At 43.8% G+C, this 23,296-nt stretch overlaps 1 protein-coding gene across 1 annotated transcript in view; it reads right to left on the minus strand.

The window, feature by feature from the left end:
• Positions 1 to 9,254: 9,254 nt before the first annotated feature.
• WNT10A (Wnt family member 10A) overlaps positions 9,255 to 23,296 on the minus strand; it is a 95,144-nt gene continuing 81,102 nt past the window's right edge. Inside the window, exon 4 of the mRNA XM_077447866.1 lies at positions 9,255 to 10,196. Coding sequence (XP_077303992.1) covers positions 9,720 to 10,196 — 477 coding nt within the window. The 3' untranslated portion in view covers positions 9,255 to 9,719. The remainder of the gene's footprint in view (positions 10,197 to 23,296) is intronic.

Below are 23,296 nucleotides of genomic sequence, written 5' to 3' on the forward strand. Positions count from 1 at the left end.
AACAAGAAAATAACTTATATAATATACATATAATATCTACATATACAAATAACATGATCGTAATGGTCGGTTTGATTTATTTTACAATGCAACAAGTCGAATCCATCCAGAGTATAAAACGGTTGTTATCTGGTATGGGAGACCGTGTAGTGATATGTGTGCTGGTTCCCTAACCTCTGGCATTGGAAAATTTTGCTGTTTGACTTCGGAATTCACCCCAGGCATGCATGTTTTTGGGTAAGTTAAGTTTGCGTGAGGAAGACAGCCCTAGGGCCTACACATTTTAAATCAAGTTATCAATGCCTCCTTACTGTTTAACTTTTAAGATAGCTTGTAAAAAAAAAAAAAAAAAAATGAAAAAGGTCTTACCACCGATCTTCACTCTTTTAAAGACCTCTGGTGGCCAAAGATTCTTCTTCACCTGACAACTTCCAGGAGTGTGGGATTTCTGATCCCCCTCCCGAATGCTGTGGTTCCTTCCACTGGTCTCTATCTCACTGTAGGACACAGTAATGGTGCAGGAAAAGAGAGGAAGGAACTACAGGTCTGAGCGGGGGGGACCAGGAATCAAACATGGTGAAGATATTTGCCAGCACACCATGGAACTGATCATGCAATAAATCACTCGTTTGGACTCTATTTTTGTCGTTCCATGGTGTGCTGGCAGATATCTTCACCGTGCCTTGAACCAGTATCCAGCTGGTTGTTGCTACGGCACCCAAATCCGAGAGCGCATCCAGGAACGCGTGCAATGGGAAAATGAAGTACTACAGGAATCAAATATGTCCAGAAATGTGTAGGATGATGGGGGACGATGAATCCAATACATCCAAAGCAACAACTCCTTACTGTTTCACTTTTAAGTGACCTTGTCATAAAATTAAAAAGGTCTCACCACTGGTCCTCACTCTTTTGAAGACCTTCGGTGGTCAAAGAATTCTCTTCAACCAAAACTTCTTGGAGTTTTGGATTTCTGATCAACCTCCCCCCCCCCCCCCCCCCACGAGTGTTGTAGTTCCTTCCACCAGTCCCTATGTCATTGCAGAACACAGTAATGATGCAGGAACACGAAGGAAGGAATTACAGCTCTTGGCGGGGGGGGGGGGGGGGGGGGTACCAGGAATCTAACATGTCCAGAAGTGTCAGATGATGGGGGGACCAGGAATCCAACACGTCCAAAGCAATGCCTCGCTGTTTTACTTTTGAATGACCTTGAAATGTCATAAAATTAAAATGGTCTAACCACAGTCTTCACTCTTTTAACCTCCCTGGCGGTATGATTAGTTCTGATTTTAGGTGCTGAAAGCGGTACAATTATTTTGCATGGAAATTTGGCGTTTTATATTGTAGGCCTGCAATTCTTAAGAATAACTCTCTTAAATCTGCATCCCGGGTATGATAAAATTTATAATATAATAATAAAAATTATTCAATAATGTAATCAAATCCAAAAACACTGAAATTTGCTCACTTGCAGAATTGTCGCTGTCATTAGATTTAGTGTTTAATGACGAATTTCCCCACAAATCGCTATCGCTCAATTCTGTGAGTGATTCTAATTTATTATCGCTGTTTTCTAGTTGGTCTAAAATCACTTTTGACATAAAGGGACAGTTTTTGGTTGCTATGGGCAATCTCCAAATTCCAGGCAGAAAAAACAGTATTTATAATATAAAAGTGCATGCAGGGCACTGCACAGACCACTAGGGACAAAGGGGGTGTGTATTTTTTTTGATACAGTACTGTAATCTGTAAGATTACAGTACTATGTGTGTTTTGTGGGTTTTTACGCGCCGATCTCCACTCCCGTGCGCCGTAACGTCACAGGGAACGGAGCTCGGCGGCACTCGGGCACTGTGTGAATCTAACATGTCAAGAAATGTGTCAGATAATGGGGGAACCAGGAATCCAACACCTCTTCAGCAATGCCTCCTCATTGTTTCACTTTTAAGTGACCCCAAAATTAGTTAAATTGGTCTCATGGCCAATCTTCATTCTTTTAAAGACTTTCGGTGGCCAAAGAATTCTCTTGAACTGACACTTCTCGAAGTGTCAGATTCTTAATCTCCATAGCAAGTGCTGGCTGTGGTTCCTTCAACCGGTCTGTCTCACTGCAGGAGACAGTAATATTGCAGAAACCGGTGGAAGGAACTTCAGCTCTTGGCACAGGGGACCAGGAAGCCAACATGTCCACAAGTGTGTCAGATGATGGGGGGGGGGACACTTTTAAATGACCTTGTCAAAAAATGAAAACAGTCTCATCACTGGTCTTCACTCTTAAATGACCTTCGGTGGCCAAAGAATTCTCTTCATCCAACACTTCCGGTAGTGTCGAAATCCTGACCACCTCCACTGAGTGCTGTGGTTATTTCCACCAGTCCCTATGTAGGAACCGGTGGAAGGAACTACAGCTCTTGGTGGGGGGACCAGGAATCCAACATGTCCAGAAATGTGCCGGATGACGGGGAGTCTCCAAGCACCACCGTACCGGTTGAAGAAAGCAAAGATGAATGACACAGGTGGCAGGACAGGTAACTATAATATTTGATTTTTCCAGAGGAACGTTCTTTACTACTTTTTATTTCTGCGACAGGATCACTTTAAAGCCAAACTACAGGCAATTTTTTGAAGCTTTAAAAGCGGCTTGGAAGAGTCAGTGAGAAGGTTAGATCCATGTTTTTTTTTTAGCAAAGCACATTGGTATTATACTGAATGGTTCCCCTACGCACCTTGGCTAGGGACTTGTGTTGCAGTACGGCATGCTGCCAAAAATGGTACATACACCATTTTGGGTGCTTTAGCAGCTCATTAATTTTGGGTGGACTGCCATAATGCAATGCACATCAAAACACAGCGTAAAGTGCATGTGCTAACACACCAAAACTATGTATATAGGTCCTAAGACCATTTCAGTTAATGGAAAGTGACAGACATGGCACCAGAGATGACAGTAAGAGCCCATTCGCTCGGGTATGGCTACCACAATGCGTGACGACACATGTTACATGTGTTGTTGCAATGTGGCACTATTCATTCTGAATGGCACCCCAAGACACCTAGCCGACGCAGGCGTGTTGTAAAACACAGCCAGAAATTGTACATACACAATTTCTGGTGTGTTTTGGTGACTTGGCAGCCCGTTAATTTTTAATTTGCTGGTTGAAGACATAATGTGCAGTAATGTGTGTGCATTAATGCACTGCAAAGATGTAAATGGACCTTATAAGAGGATTTCAGCTAACAGAAGGTAAAGACTGCAAGAGGCCATGCTGGTAAGATTAAGGTAAATCTATGGTGGAGACGGGTCCCATATTTTTCACTGGGGGGCCTTAGACAGGCTGTTGTATAAAGGGGCAGTTATCCTTTAAATATTTAATACAATACACAGAAAGGGAAGAACATTTAAATGCACAATTATCCCCAAAAAACAAAATTGAGAGTTTCCAGGGGACGTGAGGGTGTCAACGGACAACTCAGCCCATTGACAACTGTTTACAATCGGTGTACTGGTTGACTAGCAATCCAACATCTAAACCTTTCAGCTTCAATCTTGCACTCTAGAGCTCTACCTTGTATTTCTATGGGGAGTTCAACGTGGTGTTGCCTGTCGCATGATCTTCCTATCTGCACCGATCTGCGCCACAGGGCAGGCATGCCTGGACTATCCTCCTTGAACTACAGGTCCCAGCATGCCCTGTCAGTCTCTAGTTCAACAACAGCTGTGAAATCACGTTATCCGGTAAGATAAATACAAGCAGCTCTCGTACACGCATATCATTCCGTGGAACATCCTGGAAGTATTTCTGGAATGTAGCGCAGACGATGTGTCATTCAGCTTTTCAGGTACATGCAGAAATATGCACGGCCGACCTCAGGGCATTTCAGCAGGTGTGAACACCTTCATTTCCCCCCCACTCCCTTTTAACCTGAGGTTTACATGTAATGAGCTCCGAGGGCCTGAACTTCTTCTTTGTCACTATCACAATTCAAGTGGATTTCACAATTCTATGCTAGAGAGAGGAACTCCGAACAACTAAATACAGAACTGAATTACATAGACTATGTATGTGGCCTTCGGTTTGTAGACACCTGACCATCACACTTATTTGAGCTTGTTGGACATCTTATTCCAAAACCATGGCCATGGAGCTGGCCCATCCTTTGAGGCTAAAACAGACTTCACCTTTAAGGGAATGCTTTCAACTAGATTTTGGAGTGTGCCTGTGAGAATTCAGGCCCATTCAGCCAAAAGATTAATTTGTGAAGTTTGGTGCTGATGTTGGATTAGGAGACCATGGCTCTGACCCCTTGAGGTCCTCCACACCAAACAATGTATTTATGGAGATGTTGGTTGAGAAGTCCTACTTCATTCCAATTCATCCCAAAAATGTTCAGTAGGGTTGAGGTCAGGGCTCTGTGCAGGACACTCAAGTTCCTCCACACCAAACTCATCAAATTATGTCTTTATGAAGAGGTTGGTTGAGAAGACCTGGCTTGTTCCAATTCATGCCAAAGGTGTTCAGTGGGGTTGAGATCAGGGCTCTGTGCAGGACACCTGAATTCTTCTACAACAAACTCCTCAAAAAATGACTTTATGGAGATGTTGGTTGAGAAGATCTGGTTTGTTTCATTTCATCCCAAAGGTGTTCTGGAAGGTTTAGCACAGGGCTTTGTACAGACCACTCGAGTTCCTCCCCACTTGAGAAAACAAGGCTTGTTCCAATTAATCCTGAAGGTGTTCAGTAGGGTTAAGGACAGCATTAACAGTATTCTTCATTGGAAACATCTGAATCTAAACAGGGAGGGAGCCCACATACTTTCGCCACACAGAAGGTGTAATAGTTAGGTGTCCCCATGATTTTGGCCATTTAGTGTGACGGTCAACTATCCACATACTTTCAGGCCATATAGAAGGTATAATGGTCAGGTGTCCACGTATGTTATGCCCATATAGTACATATGCAAACTGTTCCATTTGGTTCAGTATCAGGGCCACCTGCCCAACATTTCTTGTTAGTACTGGTTTGAGGAAAGGGGAAGGGGTTGGGGCAAATGCCCAGTCTAGTGAGTCACACACATACCACATTACATACCCAGAAGGGTAACACCATTAATGCTCCTTGTAGCTCTCTAACATCTGTCACTTCATCGAACTGTTAACAAACCTTATGACTTTCTCTTCCTCCTCTAACCCGATACCTAAAAACCTAACCTTTTATCCCCAAGTGTATGAAACATGTAAGACTGGCTGTTAGGAGCAATGCAATAGTCTAACTGGATCACACGCGGATATTACGCTGACCACATGCCCTCTAATTGTTTTGGTAATTTTAATGATGATCACTTAGCTTTCAATTGCAAAGCAATAAAACAGATCAAGAAAACCTGATACAGTTTATATGTTCATGTCTATATCTATACGGCAGGAATGGTGGTAGGTTGCATTGATCCGTTTATTGTTTTGTGTGCAGCCAGAAATGGTTAAAAATTGGCTGCAAATATTGCTAGATGCATAAACAGGGCTCTGCCGATATGGACTACTGGACCTCCTGTAGGCTACATAGGAGGGCCCAGGCAGCAGGGGGATCAGTACAGTGGGATGGGAGGACAATTGCAGAGCGTTGCACTGTGTCTGTGTCTCTCTCTCCAGCAGCTGAAAGCCAGTTTTACACCCTCTCCCTCCTGCCAGCTTTCAGCTGCTGGAGGGAGAGGCATAGACCCAATGCATCATTCTGTAATTGTCTGACTGTACCAATCCCCCTCCCTCTGCTGCCCACATCTGCTTCCCCCTTGTGTGCCTGGGCACCCCCCCACAGCGCTGCCAGATTTTCTCTCCCACCGGCTGCTGTGGGTACACAGGCAGATGGAGAGTGGAGGAAGAGGCCGGTAAATATGTAATTACTGGCCCCTTTCTTTTCTGAATTGGACAAAGTGAGCGATTACTACCAATCACTCCCGTGTCTATTCAGAACTGAGCATAGTAAAAGGTGTTTACAATGCTTCGGTTTATGCATGAACAGGAGCCTCTGTCTTCGGTGCATCTGAGGCTACAGAGAAAGGAACTGAAGTCTGAATGTGTGTCCTACATTTATTTTCTGTCTCAAAGGTGAGATGTCAAGGGGTCTGTTTAGACGCCTGATATGCCATCCACTCCCTCCCCGTCAACACCATTGTAAAAAAAAATACGTAAAAAAATTATTTAAAAAAAAAACGTAAAAAATAGTTTTTAAACATTAGAAAAATTATTTAAATAATTAGTAATTTCTGTATTTTGGGGTGCTGTCTGTGATTTCTGAAGGCAGCCCTCTGCAGCGCCACTGTGGGAAGATAGAATAAAGATAGAATCCTGGCGCTTACATTAGCAGGATTTTTAACTACACCTTATGACTATTTTTTCGATCTGTCTGCATTTGCCCGGAGTTCTACTTTACAGCGTTGATCTTTTAGCGATGTTCTGAGTTTCTGCTTTAAATTTGCTAAGTGAAAATTACACAAACTCTGCCTGTTGGAAATGTTTACAAGAAACAGAATCCACACTTCACAGAATTAAAGGCAACATAACGTCGCACAGAACCCTTGTTGGTGTCACATTCTCCCTTGAAATATCTTTCCCAGATTTCAGTAGGTTTGCTAATATGCCCCACCCCTGGCTGGCAGCCACATGGAGTCTGTGCATTTGAGAAAAAAACAACTGGTGTTTTAAAGAAACTTCAAATCACCAGGAAGGTAGAAAAAGCAGCAAAATGGTTCCATGGGCCCACATAGGATATAGCAGTCCACCCCATACACCTGATGAGGACGGCTCCAATTAAAATAGAATGCAAGTCTACATAATAGGTGATCTACTCCATCACTCCCTGACAGCTGCATGGAGTCTGCACATTTTATAAAAACAAAAAACAAAAAAAAATGGTCTTCCAGAGAAATATCAAACCACCAGGTAAAAAGAAAAAGCAGCAATATGGTTACATAGGCTCGCATACAGTGGGGATATAACAGACCAGTCCGGATGCCAGATAAGGATGGCTCGAATTAAAGCCCAAGGCCGGCCATAGACGGTGCAAATTTTTTTTTGCATGATTCCTCCCATCGACACTGATGGTGCTGACAGGGGAATCTCTCGTGCCAAGCAATTGTCTTTTCCCGGCAGTGGGTGAGGGGGAGGAGGGGGGGACATCTCCGCCAGGAGAAGACAGTGATTATTGGTAGCGGCTATACCAGCTATTTGCGATAATTGCAAGTGAATACGGCAGGCTGATTGTACCAAATTTGATCGATTGCTCAAATTGGTACATTCACCCTGCCCACACACAGTTGAACCGGCCAAGATTCGAACCATCTATGGCCAGCCTAACTCCAACTTTACCATAGCTATACTGTAAATAGTTCATTCGGGCCAAGCTGGCCCAAACCAATTTATTTAAAGTGATAGTAAAGCTGGTGTTGGGCTTTAAATTAGAATGCCGGTCTATACTGTAACTGATCTGCTTTACATCAATCTCCCAAAATGTTTTTTTTTTTTTTTGCAGCAAGGCAAAGCAGATCTCTAAGCCCCTGTACACACGGTCGGAGATTTCCACAACCAAATCCGTCGGATTTTGCCCGTCGGATCTTATCCGAAACTGTTGCATACACACGGTCGGACAAAGTTGGCGAAAAAATCCGATCTTTCAGAACGTGATGACGTAATTTCGTTACGATGGGACTACATTCAGGCTAGTAGCCAATAGCTTTGATGTAGGAATTTGATCTGAGCATGCATGGCACTTGGTCCGATAAAAATTCTCTACACATGATCGGAGTATGTCCGATCAGCCCAGTTGGTCGGGAAATATTTCCAACATGTTGGAAAATTGGGTCCGACGGATATTCCGACGGAATCAGTCCGATGCATACCACACACAGTCGGATTATCCGACGACACGGTCCGATAGGACACATTCCGACGGATTCTCCGACCGCGTGTACAAGGGCTAAAGCTCACCGCCCGTCAAAGACATAGAAACATCCTGAGCAAAGAGGTGGAGTTGGCTGGGTGAACAGTCTTAGTGGGATCTAAACAATCCATTCAATTTGTATGCAGTCAGATTGGCTCTTTTACCACATAGTTTGTTGGTAGATCCAACACAGGTTGTAAAATTAGATTGCAAGGTGTATGGCTAGATTTAGATTCCCCAATTTAGAGAAAAGACCTGTTTGTATACAAACTGAATGGTCGGTTTAGGTATGCTCTCACATTATATCATTTTTTGACACATAAAAATTGGCTTGTACAGAAATTGTAAAGTGTGTGGGTAGCTGGCCATCTACTATACAGTCTGATAGTACAATCACCTTTATTCCATCTGTGCAAGGACGTTCGGAAGTTCGGAATACAGACTGAGGTTGATTTACTAAAACTGCGGAGTGCAAAATCTGGTGCAGCTCTGCATAGAAACCAATCAGCTTCCAGTTTTATTGTTCCAGCTTAACTGAACAAATTGAAGTTAGAAGCTGATTTGCTGCCATGCAGAGCTGCACCAGATTTTGTACTCTCCAGTGTTAATAAATCAGCCTCACGGTATGAATTGTTATGGTAGGCTCTCACAGTTTATGGTAAATCTAAAGGTGACCGTGCATTATACTATCTGATTGTACACGTCCCTGTAGATCTACCATCATCTATGTAGTGCCTGATTTGATACAAATTGAATTGTTTAGGTTTTTCCTTATAATAAATACATTGTTTTGGTAAATATAAAGGAGATTGTGCCTTGACCCGGGAATATGCCCAGGAGGCTCTGTTTTATAATTTTGCATAGGTAGGCAGGCCATAGATGGTGCAAATGTTTCCGGCAACTGCGGGTTGCAGGAAAGAAATTTGTACAATCCCCACATCTACACACACAGTGCTGACAAGGGATTGCCTCCTGCTGACCCATTGTCTTCTCCCGGCGGGCAGAAGACAGGGATTATCACCAGTGGCTATAGTAGCCCTTAGCGATAATTGCAAGTGAATCCTGCAGGCTGGTTGTACCCCACATTGATCAATCGATTGATCAACTTTGTACGTTTAGTCTGCCCACATGTGGTTCGAATCTCAACCGGTTCCGCTGAACCGGTCGAGATTTGAACCGTCTATGGCCGGCCTAAGTACCAAAAGAAAAGGAAATTGTATAGTGTATGGCCAATTTAAGGCTGCTCTTTTCATCTATACACATCCTTAAAAAGAAGGGGAGGGTTACAGGTAATGAAAGCATGTCTTAACCTTTACATTTATTTAGGACATTTATTAGGAGTTAAATTAATCTTATTTTGCTTTGAAAAGTCAAATTTTTTCCTGTGCTTTTATATGTTTGGATATGCAGTCTAGGCTTTGCTTCTTATTTTAAGTCCAATGTCTAAGTTTATTGATTTGGTTTTGACTTGAGCAGCCACACCGAGTTGTCACCAAGGCTCTGACAAGAGAACCTTCCACTTTGCCTTGAATTACAGATCATCTTTAATTCATATTCAGCAACCCAAATCCGGTATGGGAAGAAGTAAACACGGGCAGTCAACGGTGCAATGTAGTCCCAGGCTAATCTATGAGGGAGATGGGAGATGCATGGGTTGAGGGCTGTGATTCCCTGAGCATCTCTGCTCTTGGAGTGATCATATTTATTTTCCCCATAGAGAACCTCCTTGTTCTTTTCAGATAAAATCTTGGAAAGCCGTGTAGTCCTCGTAGCGTCTGCTCTTTATTTACACACGCTCACCCACTCCGTGATGCGGCACTCTTCGCACACCACATAGCAGCACCAGTGGAACTTGCAATTGCAGCGCTCGCTGCGCGTCTGCCGCAGGATGTTGTGGCCCCGGCCGCAGCAGAGGCTCTCACAGTTGTCCATACCGGGGCTGGTTTTGTTGCATATCCGCCCTTGTGTCCCAGCCGAGTCCATATGCAGCTCCTGCTCACAGAAGTCGGGCGACTTCTCGAAATATACCAAGTCATTAATGCTGGCTCGCCTCCGATACGGGGCCTGCGTCTGCTCCAGCTGGCCCAGCTGTCCATTGTTTCTGTTGTGGGGCCTTATAAGGGTGGCCACCATGAACCTGTCCTTTAGAACGGAGCCAATTGCTCGAAACTCGGGGGTGACCTGCCAACAGGTCTTGAGCTGGCAGCTTCCTGAAGTTCCGTGGCATTTGCATTTCCGTTTCATGTTGTCCATTATAACCTAAGGAAGGTAAAAAGAAAAAAAAAAAAATAGTTAAAGGATCACAGAACTTCAAAATATAAAGAAAGTGCTTTAAATATATTTTGAGTATGGAGGGGTTGGAACTTCTATCAGGTGTTCTTTGCTGTCTGATCCCCGATGAGGATATTTCCCATTATTTCCTGTCCCAGAGACAAAACAGGAAGTTAAAGGAAACCTCTCCAAAGTGAGGAAAATCTCCATCTGAGTCCCCAATAGAAGATTTCCCCCACCTGCAGTTCTAGTTACAATTGTAACATTTTGGATTTTCCACCACATTTTGTCCCTATGATAATGATCACCAGGACAAAATGAAAGGGTTAATCTCCCCAGCAGAGACATGGATGTCAATAAAAACATGACAGAGGTTTTCAACCTTCCCCATTTTTTCCAAAGAGAAAAAAAAAATAGCTTTAGATATTCTTTAATGTATAAGTGCAATGACCACGGTACATAGACGACATACATTCTTCTAGTAATGAAGGTTTTATGTGCTACAAACACCTACCCTTATGGGGCATAGCAGGTACGCTCCATTCCTTTACTCAGCATACCATTCCTGCCTGCTTCCCAGATCCATGCTACAACCCTGCATATAGACCAGCTACTTATGAATTTTGGGAGCAAGTGAACCTTTCCTCCTCCAATACAGTTCTGCAGCCTCAACCAATCACCAGGTCTGAACACATGGGGGCAAGTGGAAGGTGGCATGTCAACCAGTATGCAAGTGTCAACTATAGCAAAGAGCTGATAATTGCATAGGCTCTATGGGGTCGATTTACCAAAACTGGAGAGTGCAAAATCTGGTGCAGCTGTGCATGGCAGCCAATCAGCTTCTAACTTCAGCTTGTTCAATTAAACTTTGAAAAAAAACCTGGAAGTTTATAAGCTCTGCTAGTCCTGCATTGTATGTGAGGAGATTGGAGATGGGGCAATTACACGACAGGCGTCTAGACTAAACGAGCACTAAATCCAATATATGGGGGGAAGGGAGGGGGGGAGTCATTACTTATTTTTTATAGCTGCCGTTAGTTCTGTAACAGGATGCATAATATGTCGAATGATCAGGAAGAAAGTAACTGTAACCTGCAGTTTACTAAACAGGTGCAAAGTTAGAATTATTAGCGCAAACAAGGACAGAATGGCAAAAAGCATGCACAACTGCAGATTAATACAAACCAGATTATGAAAGCTGTACAATTATGAACTCTTCCCAGCAACGTCTCTGTGGCTCAATCACCATAATAAGTGGCTACATAGCACAGACTCTATAAGACTCTAATGCAACAGAGAGTCTAGCTGAGAATTACTACTGCAGTAAAACAATTCAGAACACAGACAGCTACTTGTTGTATATATATATATATATATATATATATATATATATATATATAGGGATGGGCCAAACACCCCCGGTTCGGTTTGCACCAGAACACCTCAAATAAGCAAAAAGTTCTAGGGAACATGCAAAACTCTATTAAAGTCTATGTACCATGAACATGAAAAATCAAAAGTTCTAATTTTAAAGGCTTATATGCAAGTTATTGCCATTAAAAGTGTATTGGGACCTGGGTACTGCCCTAGGGGGACATGTATCTATGCAAAAAAAAGTTTTTAAAAGATTGTTTTCAAAGGAGCAGTGATTTTAATGATGCTTAAAGTGAAATTATAAAAATTAAAAATTCCTTTAAATATCGTTCCTGGGGGGTCTCCTTAGTCTGCCTGTAAAGTGACTCGTCTGTGCGATGTATAGAACATGCCGGAACAATAATGACATTTCTAAAGGGAAAAATTTAATTTAAACTTGTTCCACTGGGGCACTGTGCTGGCAGGGCAAAGAAGTCAGCAGCTCCTCCACCGCTCCTGCCCACTGAAAACAATGGGGCAGCGCTGCGATACTGCTGGCAAAGCGCCGCTGCAGCGGCACAGTGTACAGTGAGAGCTATAATTGGCCAATTATAGCTCAGGGGCTAAGTCCCAGGCCCGGACACTTCATTTTTCATCCCGCGGTCATCACCACTGATGCTGAAGCACTTTAGGAGCTGATTACCCGTTTGACATGCCCTCAAGCTTTCACGCTGGGTTTGCAGCTGAACCTTTTTTCAGGCGCTATGCAGGCGCTATATTTAGCTCGGTAGCGCCTGAAAAACGCCTCCAGTGTAATAATCCTCCACGTGTGAATGGATGGCTGCCAACCTTTTACTTAGACCCCTGTTTCATCAGTAGGTCTAAGAAAGAAGTCCCCCTAATGGGGGTAATATCAAATGAATGTTCCTGGTCCGCTCTTTAATCTCCAACACCTCCTGTGAGTGCTGCAGGCATTCAATCAGCAGTATATGAAAATCAAACAAAAGGAAATCTAGTGCTCTCTGTCGGAATGTTTAATGTAATCATTTAATTTAAATAAAATCAAGGTAGCACACTCACATAGAAGGCACTCAACCGTGCCGGCAAGTCAAAGGGTTAATCAACTCCTAAAGTGATTCAGCAACAGTGACGATGACCACAGGATGAAAAGCAGAGGGTCTGGGACTGGGACTTAGCCCCTGAGCTATGACTGGCTAAAGGCACCCTGCCTTTGGCCAATCATAGCTCTCACTGTATATCATGTTATGATTGGCCAAAGCATACCGGTCAGGTGCATGCTTTGGCCAAACAGCAGCCTTCAATGCACTGCGAATTTGCAGCGAGCACTCCATATGTTCATTTGTTTTGCATCGGGCCCATCCCTAGTTATATATAGCATCCCTTCCAGGCAACTCTGGTAACACAGGTACACAGCTGGAGGGATCCCGGGCCTGAGGACACAGGTCCTCCCCAATGGAACTAGAGTACTCTGGTAGGAAGAGGCTCCCCACAATCGCTGGCTGTTCCAGACAAGAAGTGTGCTATTAGGCTCGGGCCACACGCTAGTTCTGACAGTGGAGGGCCTCTGCTGTAAGTATGTATGTGACATACCTGTGGGATCCCTATAGAAGCTAGAAATCACTGTAGTAGCATTGCTAAAGTGATTGACACCAGCTTCTGGGTCCTGTGCCAAGCAGCTGTACTTCTGTTTACTGAACATAGGAGGTTATATGCGTGGCCTGGGCACCATTCAGAGAATGCTATTAATTTTCTCAATGAGTGCAAAGTGTACTCTGAATGGACAAGGTGGACATCATTGCCCGACCTCTCCATCTTGTCCAATGGCACCTGTGCCAAGCAAACTACCTCCTGGGTCCACAATGCAGTAGAGAAGCTTTTTGGCACAGGATCTGGAAGGTAGTGGTGTTCATCAATATAGTACCAGGTATGGTCCAAGGTGAACCAGTGCTACTAAGTAAGAATTGTCCTACCTAAACTTCAGGTTTAAGCTGATATTTCTCCACTTATACCTGATTTAAGATTTCTGGACAAGAATTCAACATTTTGTCTCCTTTAACCACCTACCGATATTAGATGGCAGCCCTGTAGAACATCAGTTGGTTGAGATACGAGCTCCTTTACAGTTTTATAATCTACCTTTACAGCCCAATAACCTGTCTTGCAAATTTCATTTTACGACTGGTAAATCTCAGGTCATAGGAAAAAGCGTTTTTTGCCCATTTATTATTAAAAAAACGTTATAGAGCATGCATTCCAAAAATTACAGTATGGGACCCGAAAGCTAGCGGCGATCAATATAGTAGTAGGTATGGTCCAAGGTGTACCAATGTAACTATGTAAATTTACCTGTATCTTGTGCCACTCAGGCTTTCTGGAGGTGGTCCTAGCCCTTTAATGTCTACCGCTGGGAGTTCTTGTCGAGAGGGAGCCCCTACTGGCTCCAGTGATCACTCAGTATGAAGGAAGATATCCCTATGACCGCACATCCTAATCATCCCAGGTGCAATAATAAGTGGCAACCTCAGCCAGCCAGGCAACACCCCTAAGCTTTTTGCTCCGGCCCTCGGAGCTTAATCATGGGAAACATGACTAAGCTCTGAGGGCTGGAGCAAAACGCATCAGGGGCATGGCCTGGCCAGAGTCTAGGCTGAGGTTGCCACTTACCTTTGCACTTGGGATGATATGGATATGCGGTCATAGGGATACCTCTCTTCAAACTATGTAAAATTAGTCCTACCTAAACTTCAGCTTTTAGCTGATATTCCTCCACGTATACCTGATATGAGATTCCTGGACTGGAATTTAACTTTCTGTCTTTTCTGTAGCCACCCACAGATATAAGACGACAGTGGAACATGCACAATCCAACATTCAAAAGCCCTGTAGAACATCAGTTGGTTGAGATATGGGTTCCTTAACAGTCTCATAATCCAACTTTACAGCTAATTGACCCACCTTGCATTACTTTTAGGACTGGTGAGTCTCAGGTCATGGACAAAAGTTTTTTTTTCCCATTTATTATTTTTAAAAAAAGCTCACGTTCCAGAGCATGCATCCCACAAATGACGGCTGTGAGGAAGACGCAAGCGTTGGGCAGACCTCTAGATCAACACAGAAGTCTCCAGGTATACAGTCTCGTTACCAATAATACGTTATTGATGCCAGAGATTAACTAGGATTTCTCTACTCCGAGCAGTCAAAGTGAACTTGAAAGTGTCTCGGATTTGTTTACACATCCATCCAGCTTATTTTTATTGAGCTGTCTCTCCGAGACCAAAGGGTTAACAGAAATTTTTGCAACAACTGTCAATATGAGTCCAGGCAAATAAAGGGGAGGCTTAAAGATTTATGGAAACAAGCCTCGAGCTAATTGGTATGAAAGCCAAAAGCTCCTCTGACAAGTTGTTTTCTAACAAGACTTACGTGCCCTGCAGGTGAAGCGTGAGGTCGCAGGTAGGTCAAGGAGGAGAAGGGTGAAAGGTCAGAGCAGAGTTATGCACAGAGTCGGATACCTTTAGAGATGGTTTTAATATTGGGAAGCTTTTCCTAGTTTTCTTCGTAAGAATTTTTTTTTGTAAAGAACAACAATTTTCTAGTGCGCAATATCTAAAATTAAGGAGTCATTTCAGGTTGCCATCTTGCGGTTTTAACCACAACTGACAATTCTGTTTGCATGCATGCTGGACAATTGTCTACTTGCTGGCCTCTTGTATCTCCTAGGGACTCCAACATGGCTCCCAACAGTCCCTTTTTAAGGATGGACATTCCTTCTTGTGCAAGCAAATCCCTCTGTCTCGGTTACCGCCTCATCTGACCTTATGTTTGGCCTGATAGATCTTCGTATGTAATTGTATTATTTAATTGTCTTGGTATTGAAAAACATGCAAGTTCTTTGGAATGGGCCCACATATGCAACAACATTATGGCAATGGAAACTTAAGTGGCGAAAGATGGCCCTAATCTAGAGAAAAGGTGCACCACGTGGGCATGCTGGTGGCCTATAGCGATTCCATCACTTTTTGAGCCTTAGCTGCAAAGTAGTAGTTTGTCCACTTCATATATGGTCTCTCTGAGCATTTCCGAAACCCCCTTCTCTTATCACTTACCCTCTTCCCTCTTGTACTTGAAAAGTCGCTTTCACAACTGTTACCAGGTATTATGTATGTTCTGTGGTTCTTGCTTATTTACAGTGTGTTTCTTTATTCAAGGCACGCTGGGTAATTACATTTTTGGTTTTTGTAATTAAACATCCTAATACACTATATTACCAAAACACGTGTATATTACCTTTACACGTGCATGAACTTTAATGGCATCCCAGTCTTAGTCCGTAAGGGTTCAATATTGAGTTGGCCCACCCTTTGCAGCTATAACAGCTTCAACTCTTCTGGGAAGGCTGTCCACAAGGTTTAGGAGTGTGTCTATGGGAATGTTTGACCATTCTTCCTGAAGCACGCTTGTGAGTTCAGGCACTAATGTTGGACGAGAAAGCCTGGCAAGCGGTCTCCACTCTAATTCATTGCAAAGATGTTCTTTCGGGTTGAGGCGCTGGACTCAATTTCCTCCATCCCAAACTCACTTATCCATGTGTTTATGGACCTTGTTTTGTGCACGGATCCAAATCATTTGGTGGGGGGTTATGGGATTTTCCCACTTTCCTGTGAAAAAAGCTTTGAGGGCATACGATCTTCAACCTCCTGCATGGAGACTTCTTCTATAGCAGCCATTTTAAATCATGGTTCCTCCAGAGGTTGGTAGGGGTTCCATGAGCTGTCGCTGATTGACCTCCCATTTGATGATGCCTGCAAAGTTCCAGGGCCAAGGCCACTTGGCAGAGCCAGCGGGATGACATCAATGATCTTATTATATTAGCTGTCTTTAAGGAGGGGGGGGGGGGGGGGGTTCTGACCACCAATGAATTGCTTTTAATATGTAAGGGAATCCCTGCCAAAACTATTTCTAGGTTCATTCTGGAGAAAAAAGGTTGAGAACGGCTGGTCCATAGTATTTTCCTAAACGAGATGTCGAAAGGAAAAAAGCAAAAGCCTGAGGAAAGGAAACAAATGCAGCCACCTCTAAAGACTGGTAAGCTGCCATGAATTACATTTATCTTTAGATATACTCAAACTTTAAAAAATCCATATTTCATGAAGATGTTCATCCAACCTCTGGATTTTTGAATATGTTGTTATTTACATACGCAAATGGTAAAAAATAAGATTTTTGCTGATTATTTTTTTTGCATCCAAATGCTTCACAAATTGGAAGTGTGACTTATGACTACATACTTACTTACTAAAACTTGTCACTCTTTCCCATAATGCATGCTTTTCGTGCTATGTGCATAGTGTATCCCATTTATTTCAATGGTCTGCCCTATGCTTGACAAATGCGCCAAAGAAGCTGATCTTCCTTTTTAGGCGTTGAGCTTTGTGTGTGTTTTATCAGTGTGTTTTGACACTTCTCGGGGCGCCATTACCAATGGACAGGGCCTCAAGAACGGTATGGGTTTTCCGCACCTTCACTGAACATTCAGATGTGAATGGAGACTCAAGCTAGGTATACTGTACACTAATAGAATATTAGAATTTCATTTTCAAATGCAATGACGATGAAAATTCGAAGGCGCAGGATGGAAAAAATTTCTTGACTGTATGGATTTCTAATGGTGCATGTGGTTTTCAGTTGGTAAAGTTCATTCATTCTAAAAATCGATTGTTAAAAACAATCAAAATGTTGAACTACTTTTGAACAACATTCAAATTCACTGAAAATCTTCCTATGAATTTTCATTTGAAGTTCTATTAGTGTACTCCCAGATTAAAGGTGTCCCTCTTCCCATTTTGGAAGTTTGGTTATAGGAAATTATTCTTCCTGCTGAGGATACATTGATACATTTATTACAGGGGATTCCTATGAATGATCCTGTAGAATATTGTGATACTTCTCAACCCAACAAATGTTTCCAATCTGACCCAACAAAGGCAGGGATGTCTAGGCATTACACTATACGGCACAACTGATAAACAGAGCCGTATCCTTCTACACAAGAAGATCAGTGTGCGCCCTGGGCTCTGTATCTCACACACACAAACACCCTCTTCCTGCAGATACGCCCTCCGAACAATGGCACAACATTGTCCTCCATGGAGTGTACACAATCATGGGCATGCTTGTCATATGATTGACACTGTTTAGCAGATCAAAGGCCATTGTCTAATGTTTTCCAACTGTTTTTGTGGTCGTCAAGATGGACCATTGTCATGTTGTGGCAGACCAGGAAGTCGTTTGTCAGTTGCTACATATGTGTCCATGTAGAGTTAATGGAAGGCAGAGGGAACGCGCGTGCATTATTATTTCTTCAATGGCAAATGCACAACAGCTGAATACACAGGCAGTACACCCGGAGAGGATCTTGTGATGTGAGTAAAGTCATACTTATTATCCGCAAAGTGACAAAGTGACACTAAGCTCTGGATTTAAAAGAAAAAATATTCTTTTCAAATATATATTGATAAAAGGACACTTAATTCCTGGTGCCCAACCTGTGGCCCTCGGGCCCCCTGCGGACACTAATCTGCGTTTCCCTTTTGCCCTGTTATAGCAGTGATCTATAGCAGTCTTCAGTAATATGTCTCATGACTGTCTCTGGAAGCATGTCCCACCAGTCTACAATAACTCTAAGATCCCTTTCACACTGGGGCGTTTTTCAGGCGCTTTAGCGTTAAAAAAAGCGCCTGAAAGAAGCTGCAACTGCAATCCCAATGTAAAAGCCCGAGTGCTTTCACACTGAGGCGCTGCGCTGGAAGAGCATCAAAAAAAGTCCTGCAAGCAGCTTCTTTGCAGCGCTTTTGGAGCGGTGAATACAACGCTCCTAAAACGCCCCTTCCCATTGAAATCAATGGGAAGCGCTTGTAAAACGCCCAAAAAACGCCCCAGTGTAAAAGGGGTCTTATAGCATGTTCACAGTTTTTGAAAGTCTCCTGCAAGGTGTCTGTAGTCTCTGACCATCCCTTGTGTTATTTCGGCAGTCTTCGACCATCCCTTGTACTATATCTGCAGTCCCTGAGCATCCCTTGTATTATGTCTGCAGTCTCTGAAGACCTCCTGTACTATGTCTACAGTCTCTGACCATCTTTTGTATCATGTCCGCAGCCTCTGACCATCTCCTGTACTATGTCTGTAGTCTCTGACCATCTCTTGTACTATATCTGCAGTCTCTGACCATCTGTTGTATCATATCCTCAGTCTTTGACCATCTCTTGTATTGTGTCCACAGTCTCTGACCATCTCTTCTATCATATCCTCAGTCTTTGAGCATCTCCTGTATCATGTCTGCAGTCTCTGACAATCTAATGTATCATGCATGTAGTTTTGACTATATCCTGTTGTGAGTCTGCTGTCTCCGACACTGAATAATCACTGAAATTAATGTGGGGCTCTTATGTGATGTCAGGGGCTCAACTTGAGCCAAGAAAGTCAAGAAAGTTAGCCACCATTGCACTATACGATATCCTTATTCTCCAAACATAATCCATACACATCCACTATTTTAATGGCCCTGTTATCTATTGTTCATTAAATTCTTTCTCACTTTCTACCTCCTTGTAATGTCTTCTGTAAGCTCCTGCACCTCTCTTTTCCTTCCTGACATCCATTTCTTTGTGCAGTGCATGTTATTTGCGGTATACTATTCTATGCACACTATAAATCCCATAGTCCATAGGCCATCTCAGAAGTGAGCAAGAAAGGGTGGCTACCTTCCTACATACAGTGGGACTAATGCTGCGCACACACGATCGGACTATCCGGCGGACTTTCCGAACGAGCGGACCTTCCCACTCACAACCAGACTTTTCCAGCACACTAGTTCCGGCGGATAAACCGTCAGACTATGGCGGGAGTCCACTGTACTTTTGAAATGAATGGACTTGCCCACACACAGAGGAAAGTCTGTTCATTTTGAACGCGGCTCCAGGTAACCGGGACTAGCGAAGGAGGTCAATTTCGCCGTCTCCATCGGCGAGATTGACACCTCGCTGGCCCAGTCTCCTGGTATAGACTTAAAGGGGAGGCCCTACGCCGAAAAAACGGCGTGGGGGTCCCCCCCAAAGTCTATATCAGACCCTTATCCGAGCATGCAGCTCAGCTGGTCAGGAAAGGGGGTGGGGACGAGTGAGCGCCTCCCCCTCCTGAGCCGTACCAGGCTGCGTGCCCTCAACATGGGGGGTGTGCTTTGGGGAAGGGGGGCCCTGCGGCCCCCCCACCCCAAAGCACCTTGTCCCCATGTTGATGAGGACAAGGGCCTCTTCCCAACAACCCTGGCCGTTGGTTGTCGGGGTCTGTGGGTGGGAGGCTTATCGGAATCCGGGAGCTCCCTTTAATAAGGGGCCCCCAGATACCGGCCCCCCACCCTATGTGAATGAGTATTGGGGTACTATGTAACCCTACCCATTCGCCTATTGAAAAAAAGTGTAAAGAAAAAAAACACAACACGTCTTTAAAATAATTTATTGCACAGCTCCGATGGTCTTCTCTTCTTCTGTCTTGGGGGTCTTCTCGCTGGACTCCTCCGATATCTTATGCTCTTTTACTAGCGGAAGAGCCCGGCTTTCTTCTTCTTCGTCGCCGCTGCTGTCCGGGGGTCTTCTTCCAACTTTGGGGGTCTTGTCCGGGCCTCCGCTTTCTTCTTCCAGCTCTTTTACTAGCGGTGGCCCACTCTTCAGTCGCCACCGCTGCCTTCTCCTCTTCTTCCTTGAGATGTTGACTCAACACTCTCTCTGGCCACAATGACAGGGACGCGTTGTGCGGCGACTTATATAGTGACAATGGGTGGGGTCACCGGTGGTGTCACATGGTGACCCCGCCCCTTAGGATGTCACATTCCCGGAGGATGCTCAGACTGACATCATAAGGGGGTGGGGTCACCATGTGACATCACCGGTGACCCCGCCCATTGCCCCTATACAAGTCGCCGCACAACGCTTCCCTGTCTTTGTGGCCAGAGGGAGCGTTGAGTCAACATCTCAAGGAAGAAGAAGAGAAGGCGGCGCCGGCGTAATCTGTACGTGTTGGAAACTCTCACCTGACACCTCTTTCTGAAACTTTTATGTTTTTCGTCGATAGTCGCTTGATTTGCAGAATGTCATTTCTTGGGTCCTCATTGATTCTATACAGACCTTATTGCATTATCACAAATTTTGAAAGTTTGTCTATTCATGTGACCTTGTTATACACTATTTTTTCAAAAATTTAACTTTTTGTTAAATAAAGGAATTACAAAAAAAAAGAAAAGTACAGAATGGCTGCAGCTGCTGATCGACAAACATTTCCCAATAATTGACCTCTGTCAAACATGGAGGACCACATATGGCTCAAAATCCATCCATTTTCTGCTCAATTAGGCAAATTTCAATACATCTATGGCCAGTTTTAGCGTAATTTTAACACAAGAGTCACCAGCAAGTATACCTCTCAACTTTTTGAGATGGGAACGAGGGACACCCATTAGGAAAAGTATGTAGGCATGAGACACACCCCCCTGCCACACCCCCTTAAAGGAGAATTATACAAGAAAAAAAAAAGTATAATTAAATCCACAAGTGCTTTTTTTTATACCACTACTATTCCTTTATACTGAGTTTTGACGCTTACAAATGCAGCGATTTAGAAATTGGATGAAAGGTTTAGCATTGGGAAACACTTTTTGAAAGATAAAAAGTGCATTTTATATACAATTATATAGATCAGACCAAAATGAGGGACAAATGAGGAGGAATGAGGGACAGAGGGAAATTGCTCCAAATCAGGGACAGTCCCTCAAAATCAGGGACAATTGGGAGCTATGGCAGCAAGACCTCCAGCACCTAATAGAAGAGTCAATTCTGATGCTGGCAGCCCAATGCTTTTATCTTAGCATGCAGGAAGGCTGGCTGTCCCAGGGAAGGAGAGCTGAATATGCAAACAAGGACCTTTCAGTAGATTTAGAAGTCTACATAAATAAATTCCTGACATTTCACAACATACAGAAAATGTATCAGAACAAAACAGATGTTTTCGTTGCCAGACCATTCATCTCAACACAAATATTCCCATTATGTTTTTTTTGTATCTTATGGATTTTATTTGCCTGTACAATCTTCCACTGTGTAGATCAGATGTAGCCAACCTTATTTTTTTTTTTAAAAGAAATCGACCAGGAAGGCCTAACTAAATAGTAAAGAAAATGTCGCTGTAAAAATATTAACTTACCCTACCTTAAAAGTCGAAAGTGTCAGTCAGTAGAGCAGAGGACGGTATCGGTAGGGCAGAGGGCGGTATCGGTAGGGCAGAGGGCGGTATCGGTAGGGCAGAGGGCGGTATCGGTAGGGCAGAGGGCGGTATCATTAGGGCAGTGGACGGTATCAGTAGGGCAGTGGACGGTATCAGTAGGGCCGTGGACGGTATCAGTAGGGCAGTGGACGGTATCAGTAGGGCAGAGGACAATGTAAGTCTATACAGCCATGGACTGTGCCAGTAGAGCAGTGGACAGAGTCATCAGGGCACTGATTGGTGTCAGTAGGGCAGAGGACAGTGTCAGTTAGTTTTTTATTTTTATTATTTTATTGATTTATTTTTTTACAATTTTATTACTTTTTACAATCATATGTTTTATTTTTTTTACTATTTTGAGGGCTTTGGTAAAATATCATGGGCCTACACAGGTCTAACTTTTGAGACTGAGAAAGGAACTGAGAACAGTCCAGTTACATAGACAGTGAATGAATGGGAAGTGCTCTGTGCTGAGAGGCTCCTTGTTCATTCATAAATTGAAACATACTAAACACAGTTTGCTATGCTTCAGTTATGAATGAACACATTGGGGGTTATTTACTAAAGGCAAATCCGCTTTGCACTGAAAGTGCACTTGGAACTAAAGTCACTATAGATATGCAAGGAAAATAAAAAACAGCATTTTAGCTTGCACATGATTGGATGATAAAATCAGCAGAGCTTCCACTCATTTCAGATCTACCACCCAGATTTACAGCGACTGCACTTCCAAGTGCACTTGCAGTGCAAAGTGGATTTACCTTTTGTAAATAACCCCCATTGAGTGATCGGTACTGATCACTCACTGTATTCATTCAGAAAAGGAAGAGGCCGGTAAATGACATATTTACCAGCCCTTTTCCCCACACTCCATCCTGAAGATCCCCTGCAGCAGCTAGTGGGAGAGGAGAGGAGGGAAGCCAGCAGCACTGCAGGGGGAGACCAGGGCAGAACACGGGGGGCCCCCAGCAGCAGAAAGAAGAGGAACAGGAGAGGCAGTGACACCAGCATTTATTATAACTGTATTTTCATCCTGCAGCACCTGAAATCCGTCAGGAGGGAGAGGAGGAGAAGCCAACTTACAGCTGCTGCAGGAGGAAAAAAAAAAAGATTGGTTCTAATAAATGCTGCCCCTCCTGTCCAAGTTCCCCGTGGGTTGGCAAGAAAGGATTGTGGTCTACTCGTCACCTGCCCGTGGTTGACGGGATGATGACCCTGCAATGGAGGTAGCTAAGCTGGACCTGGCAAACGTCAGTGTGATGGTGGTGACCAATCGGAATCCATCGGGTCCATCCTGTTAGTGCTAATGGAGGAGAGCGGGGATTTCAAATACCCGGACCGCTGGGGTGCTGACAGCTCAGCAGCCCCGGAGGAAAGTACAGCTGGGGTGGGGAGAGTGTCCG

The sequence above is a fragment of the Lithobates pipiens genome, unplaced genomic scaffold, assembly GCF_037356315.1.
Source record: "Lithobates pipiens isolate NorthernLeopardFrog02 unplaced genomic scaffold, aLitPip1_a1.2 Scaffold_22, whole genome shotgun sequence".
Lineage (NCBI taxonomy): Eukaryota > Metazoa > Chordata > Amphibia > Anura > Ranidae > Lithobates > Lithobates pipiens.